At 28.7% G+C, this 6,557-nt stretch overlaps 1 protein-coding gene across 1 annotated transcript; it reads right to left on the bottom strand.

Moving 5' to 3' along the window:
• Nucleotides 1-849: 849 nt before the first annotated feature.
• Nucleotides 850-6,318, bottom strand: LOC132268368 (protein SULFUR DEFICIENCY-INDUCED 1-like). The gene is made up of 4 exons (XM_059769222.1): nt 6,108-6,318; nt 4,791-5,003; nt 2,728-2,883; nt 850-1,548 (listed from the first exon to the last, which is right to left on the bottom strand). The coding sequence occupies exons 1-4, from the start codon at nt 6,219-6,221 to the stop codon at nt 1,141-1,143; spliced, it is 891 nt and encodes a 296-aa protein (XP_059625205.1). The 5' UTR covers nt 6,222-6,318; the 3' UTR covers nt 850-1,140.
• Between the last annotated feature and the right edge of the window lie 239 nt (nt 6,319-6,557).

Here is a 6,557-nt window from a genome sequence, read left to right as displayed (position 1 = left end):
TATTTATTTATTATTTTTTTTTCCTTAGTTGGTACACACACGTCTCCATTGAGACTTGAGTATTGACCTCCCTTTGGGAAGTAAGAGTCTAATAATCTTTGATACCCCTTGACATGTCCAAGTCGGACTTAAGTCGATAAATAGAATTTTTTTGTTTATTTTATAAATGCTTATACTAACACTAATTAAGAGAAAATGACTTAAATGACCTTGTTACCAAATAACCATTTCAGCATATAATTCAACATATTTGTTGTCAAAACAAATTATTCAATAAATAATTTATATAATTCAACAAAATAGACATTGGTTAATAATAATTCATTATTTGATTCATCAACAAACCACTTGTTCAAAAAAAAAAAAAAATTCTTCAATTGACTACAAAAACAGTCTAAAGGGGAGATATAAGAAATGGTAGTTTTGTCCAATTACATTTGGTTGAAACGGTCATTTGAGTTATTTTCTCTCACTTTCAAGTTGTTTAATTTGGACATTTAGAAAATATTATATTGATTAATGTTATGGGTGTTCAGAGAAATTTGGACAAACCTTAAGCGGTGTCGGGTTATTTTTGACAAATCTTAGGGGAGGGTGCATGCTATCTTGACAATAATTTCAGCAAAGAGATATTTAGACAAACGTTAAGGGTTACTTTGATGATATTTTTAGCTGGGAGACATTTGGACAAATCTTAGGGAAGGTCGAGGTATTTCACCCTAATTAATAATTTAATAATTCTCGTTAGACACTCGTAATTGAAATAGCTAAAAATAATAATTTGATTGTCAAGTGTTGCAGTGCTCTTGATGTACTATTAGAACATATAAATCAAATTAGAGAAAGAAAGAGTAAGAGAAGTGATACGAATTATGGATAGCTCAAGGGACTCCGTCCACGGTGTGAATATGTGTAAAAGGCATGTTCACTTGGAAAAATAAAAATATGATTTGGAAAAAATAAAATATGAAAGTAAAAGTGTCATTTTGTTTTACTGAGATTCTTCTGGGTATAAATTAAGTTTTGAACCATTGCAATCTGGAAAAAAAAAAAAAAAAAAAAAAAAAAAAAAAAAAAAAAAAACACCTAATATATTTTTATACTACAAGCATTTTACATTACAAAGAAAATATACAAAACTTAAGAGGCCAACTGATCTCTAAATGGAGAGAGCTCTTCAAAAATGGGAAGCCTTTTGGATCTCAATGGGCCCCATTCACTCATCAACTTTTCAAGCCCATCAACAAAATCATCTTCAAGATTAAGCCCCATAAATTTTGACACTTCATCCGGAGGCTGCCGGGATTCAACTTCCAGTAACAAATCATCTGCTCGATTTCTCGATTTCAAATCATCAGAACCTGGAAGTCTACCTTGCAATACATCTTCAAGAACTGACCGGCCCTCATCGTACCGGGCTTGCTTTATCAGACACAGGCCCAAGTTACACGCCTTGTTGGCATCGGGGTCGATCATTTGGGCTTTCCGGTACACCACCTCCGCAGCCATGTAGTTCATTTTCTGTATATAGGCCCAGCCCAAATTCCCCTGCAATGTTTACAAGTCGGACTTGCTGGGATAACAATACATTCAAGCAATTGAAGTGGTAAAGAAATTTTTATATGACTTGGAATTATATAATTCTGATGATTATAATTTGGAACGTAAATAATTTTATTTAAAATTTTATAAAGAAACATGTTGTGGTACGGTAGGCACTGTATAATCTTATACTCGTTAGCATAGATGTCACCAAAATATAATAAAATAATTGTTAGTATATATATTTTAGGATCACAAATTGACTAACAGGCCACGTATAGTAGTCCAAAAATCAATGAATCTTTAAATAAGTCCAAAACCTAATGAATCTATAAATGAGTCCAAAAACTAATGAATCGCTATCTGTTGATAACTTCAACTCATATAAATAAATCAAAAAACTATTACCAGTAAATTGCAGTATGTATGTATGTATCCACTGAGATTGAGATTAGGATCATCTAAACCACTTCAATTCGTGAAAATGAGAGAGGTTCGGTGAAAATAAGAGAAGCAGTGCCTCATGTTTTCGTTGACATCTAAAGTAAATTCGGATATGTCCTCCCCATTATAAGTGTTTTAACTAAACTTTATTGTATGTGACATTCTTTACATGACAATACAATACATTATAATCTCATTATTTGAGAATGTAATAAATATAACATTATTAATTTCTTAAAGTGTTATATTCTTCGGTCTTGAATGCTTTATATTCTCAATTTATGTTACTGGTTTTACCTTATCCTAGTAGTTTTAGTCTTAACTCTGAAGTTAGGTCAAAGTTTTGAGGCTGGTAAAAAAAGAGAGGAAAAAAGTCATGTTTATAAAGGATTTATACCATCTAAAAGATTTCTTCAAGTTGAATGGACCATTTGGGACTTTTTTTTCCCCCAAAATTTTTTGCATGTGACCATAGAATGAAATTGGGAGTAGATGTCGAAATCTTATGTAGTAAGATTATTATAAACTTAAAAGTTGCAAGTATACCGGTTAATTCCTAAGCTTATGATGTGCTAATAGTGTTGACATCCTATGATGTGCTAACCCAAACTTTTACCATCAATGAGTTCTAAATTATCATCATCATTATTACTATTTTGAATTGTGATAAATAAAAAAAGATAAATTTGGGAATAAACAAAAATAAAAATGATCCGTGTAAACATATATGTACATACGTACCAATATTCGTGAAGTTTCTTGTTTGACGGAAACTTGAAATTTCTTGCCATGAGAGTGTGCAGTTTTTGTGGGTTTTCCATTGAAGACCTCTCCTTGGTAGATCAACCTAAGCTTCTGCTTTAATAATGCTATTTGTTCATCTACTTTACCACACTTCTACAAATTAAATTTATTATATGTTAGTGTAATTAATGCCTACATACATATGGATACCCCACACACACACACACACATATATATTTTAGGAAAAGGCATGAATGTTTTGTAACTGGTCGAATTTTTCTTTTTATATGTTTTTTAACTATTTTATAGAAATTATTTTATTTTATTTAAAAATATCCTTATCTAATTATATTTTCTTTTATTAAAAAATTCATAATAAATAAATAAATACAGAGGTTATATGTGATATAGTTTTCTTTTTATATTAAAAAATAAATACTCCCTCCATCCCATAATAGATGTCCCTTATAAAGAATAGAATTTTTTAAGGGAACATGCAATTATTATATTGTCCCCTTTAAAAATTACGAAGTTACCCTTTCAAGTTTAAATATATATATACAATCAAGTTTGAAATTTTTAAAATTTTAAGGGTATTTTATGAAAAGATGTGAAATATGTTGTTTAAACTTGGTAAGTGGACAAGTATTTTGAGAAAACCCAAAAAAGAAATATAAACAACTATTATGGGATGAATGGAGTACTGAAATGTTAAAACTCTTTATACTTTTATATTTCATTTATAAGTATTATTATATTGTTATATATTTTTTAAAATATTTTCTTGTCTAATGTGATAGGTAATTTGTGTTAGAGTTTTATATTGAAACTCTTTTAAAATCTCTTTTTAAATTAATTAATAAATATTTTTGATATTAATAATTTTGTCTAATTAGATTTTCTTTTATTAAAAAAACTCATAATAAATAGATAAGTAGGTAAATTATGTTAGAGTTTTATAGAAACTCTTTTTTATATCAATTAGTAAATAATTTTTTATATTAATAATACTCGTATAATTATATTTTCTTTTATTAAAAAACTCATAATAAATAAATAAATAGGTAATTTGTGCTAGAATTTTATAGAAATTCTTTAAATATATATTTGTCTAGTGTGATAGAGTTTTATTGAAAATAAAATAAGTAATTTGTGATAGAGTTTTATAAAAATTATTTTATTTTCTTTAAATATATTCTTGTCTAATTAGATTTAATTTTATTAAGAAACTCGTAATAAAACGTAATTTGTGGTAGAGTTTCAGAAAAATTATTTTATTTTATATATCAATTAATAAATATTTTTTATATTAATAATTCTTATCTAATTAGATTTTCTTTTATTAAAAAATTCATAATAAAAACTAATTTGTGAAAAACTCTTTTTATATCAATTAATAAATATTATATATATATATATATATATATATATATATATATATATATATATACTGAAATATTGAAACTCTTTTTATATCAATTAATAAATATTTTTTATATTATTATTGCTGCTTGTTTTTTGTTGAAGTTGAATTTGGTCAATTTTGTTGAATCACGGAGAAAAGAACGAAGAACAGTTCTTTAAGGCTTGGGTGTTGGGATGAATATTGACTTCTGTATTTTATTCTAAAATTTTGCACCCTTGGATTTCTAGAATTCCCACTTTACCATTCATCCTTCCTCCATACCTCTATTTATAAACTTCTTGAATTAATAGAATGATGACATGTATCCTCTCCTGATAATGATATAATCATAACTGGCCGGATCGGATGAATGTCATTATCTTCTATAATAATAATATATATATATATATATATATAGATTTTGTGTTATAGTTTTATAGAAAATCTTTTAATAATAATATAGATTTAGGTAATTTGAATTTTATTAAGTAATTTTTAAAGTTTTATATTATTTAATAAATATTTTTTTAATTAATAAATAAATACTAAAATACTGAAACTCTTTGCACATTTAATAATAGTAAAGATATAGATATTCACATATGATATTATATATAGCTAATTACGGAAATATGAATGTTTAGTCCATATATACCTTGTATAAGTCGATGAGAACATTATCAAGTGATTCCTGGGCTTGTTTGGAGCAAAGAACCCTAAAAGACTTGATGGCTTCAATAGCCTCTTCACTTCTATCCAATTGCTTCATTACCACTGCCATGTCTTTTAGGGCACTATCCACTCTATCTCCCGCATTTATAGCCTTCCAAAATAGTACTATTGCTACTTCTGGATCCTTCTGAACTAACTGAATTCATGATCACAAGCAATTTGTTTATTATTTTTTAAAAAAATAGAAAAAATATTAAATATGAGGGTACTCTATGCTAGAATCAGTTATTTGGAACCGGCACCGCGTCTTGAACTCGTTTTGTTTTTCAACCCTCGAATATATGCTTACCGCATCTTGAACTCGTTTTGTTTTGTTTTGTTTTTCAAATACGTAAAAGTCTTCATTTAGGAAAGAAAAAAAAAACCGTAAAAATCAATTGGTCATTCTTAGAAGTAATGTATGGCGAAAAAGAAAAAAGTTCCCGCTTCTCTAACTAGATCAATGTAAAAAAATTTATAGTTAGAATTGAATTTCATTTCACTTAGTGAAAATTTTAAAAGAGTTGCTTTTGGAGATCTCATAGTGGGATGAAAATTGTAAGTAGAGTTATTGGTTATCATTTGACCTTTATGGCAGAATCAATTAATTTGGAGATTTGGGGTGTGATAATTTATTCAGCAAGAGGGTATTTTTACTATAGTTGAACTTTATGGTAGAATCAATATGGAGATCTGAGATGCGTTGACCTTTATGATAGAACCAATATGGAGATCTGAGACGCGTTGACCTTTATGATAAAATTAATCTGAAGATTTGAATTTCAATGATTTACGTTGCGATTTATGTTAGTTCTTCAAGTTCCAACTCTTGAACTTAACTGATATAAAATTATGTTATAGCACTCAATTTTTTAAATTTGGTGGTTCTACATGCATGATTTATTATTATGAATGTTTATAATATCATTCTATTAAGGAATATTTTAGGATCCTTAAAAATAAGTGAACTTCAAAGATGAAATGAGTATGGTACAAGGATTTCCTAGACACTAGGTACGAGGAGGGGCGCAGAATGCAACGAAATGTTTCAAAAAACTGAAAATAAACCCCCCGCCCCCCCCAAAAAAAAAAAAAAAAAAAAAAAAGTATTTTTAAATTGGTGTTGAATAAATCAATTGTTTTACATACTTCAAGATTTAAATTGTGAAATTCGTAATATATGAGATGTTTATATAAATGTATTCACAAAAACAAGATACTAATTGCTCTAATAGTGATAATTTTGGAGAGAGAGGCACACCTGAGCATGTTTAGCTCGGACATAAGGACCATCGCCAAAAGGAACCTTGTGAATTACATGGAATAGATCTTTTTCCTTTTTCCTAAAACTCTTCATCGAGCTAATTCCTTCCATTTTCTCTCTCTCTCTCTCTCTGCACTCTCTCTTCTATATGCACTTTCTCAGAATAACAATAGGCTGCAGTGAGTCGTTATCTATAGGTGGACACTGCGAATTGAGGGAGGAAGAGAGAGAGAGAATGGGGGCTAATATATAGAAAAACTAAATCTGGACATACATGTTGTCCACATTCCATAATCTTGGTTTACGCTGACGCAGATCAGAACCAAAAGCTCTGACACGTTCCTTATTGAACCCGCGCGTGTTGGCGTGCGACTCAAACCCAACGAATGACTGTTTCCTCGTGTCCACCGTGTCCTTAAGTAACAATCAGAGCTAAGCTTTTGTGGG

The sequence above is a fragment of the Cornus florida genome, unplaced genomic scaffold (genome assembly GCF_030987335.1).
Source record: "Cornus florida cultivar Cherokee Brave unplaced genomic scaffold, ASM3098733v1 CherokeeBrave_3.0.0_Hap2_Chr08, whole genome shotgun sequence".
In the NCBI taxonomy this organism is placed as follows: domain Eukaryota; kingdom Viridiplantae; phylum Streptophyta; class Magnoliopsida; order Cornales; family Cornaceae; genus Cornus; species Cornus florida.
This window is presented reverse-complemented; position numbering and strand designations above follow the sequence as displayed.

What these genes read in the sequence shown, in the direction of transcription:
- LOC132268368 (XM_059769222.1), bottom strand. Translation starts at nt 6,221, where the DNA reads ATGGAAGGAATTAGCTCGATGAAGAGTTTTAGGAAAAAGGAAAAAGAT. An exon ending in TCCGAGCTAAACATGCTCAG is followed by an intron (nt 5,004 to 6,107) that starts GTGTGCCTCTCT and finishes TCATGAATTCAG; the next exon opens with TTAGTTCAGAAGGATCCAGA. An exon ending in TTCTCATCGACTTATACAAG is followed by an intron (nt 2,884 to 4,790) that starts GTATATATGGAC and finishes TTTAATTTGTAG; the next exon opens with AAGTGTGGTAAAGTAGATGA.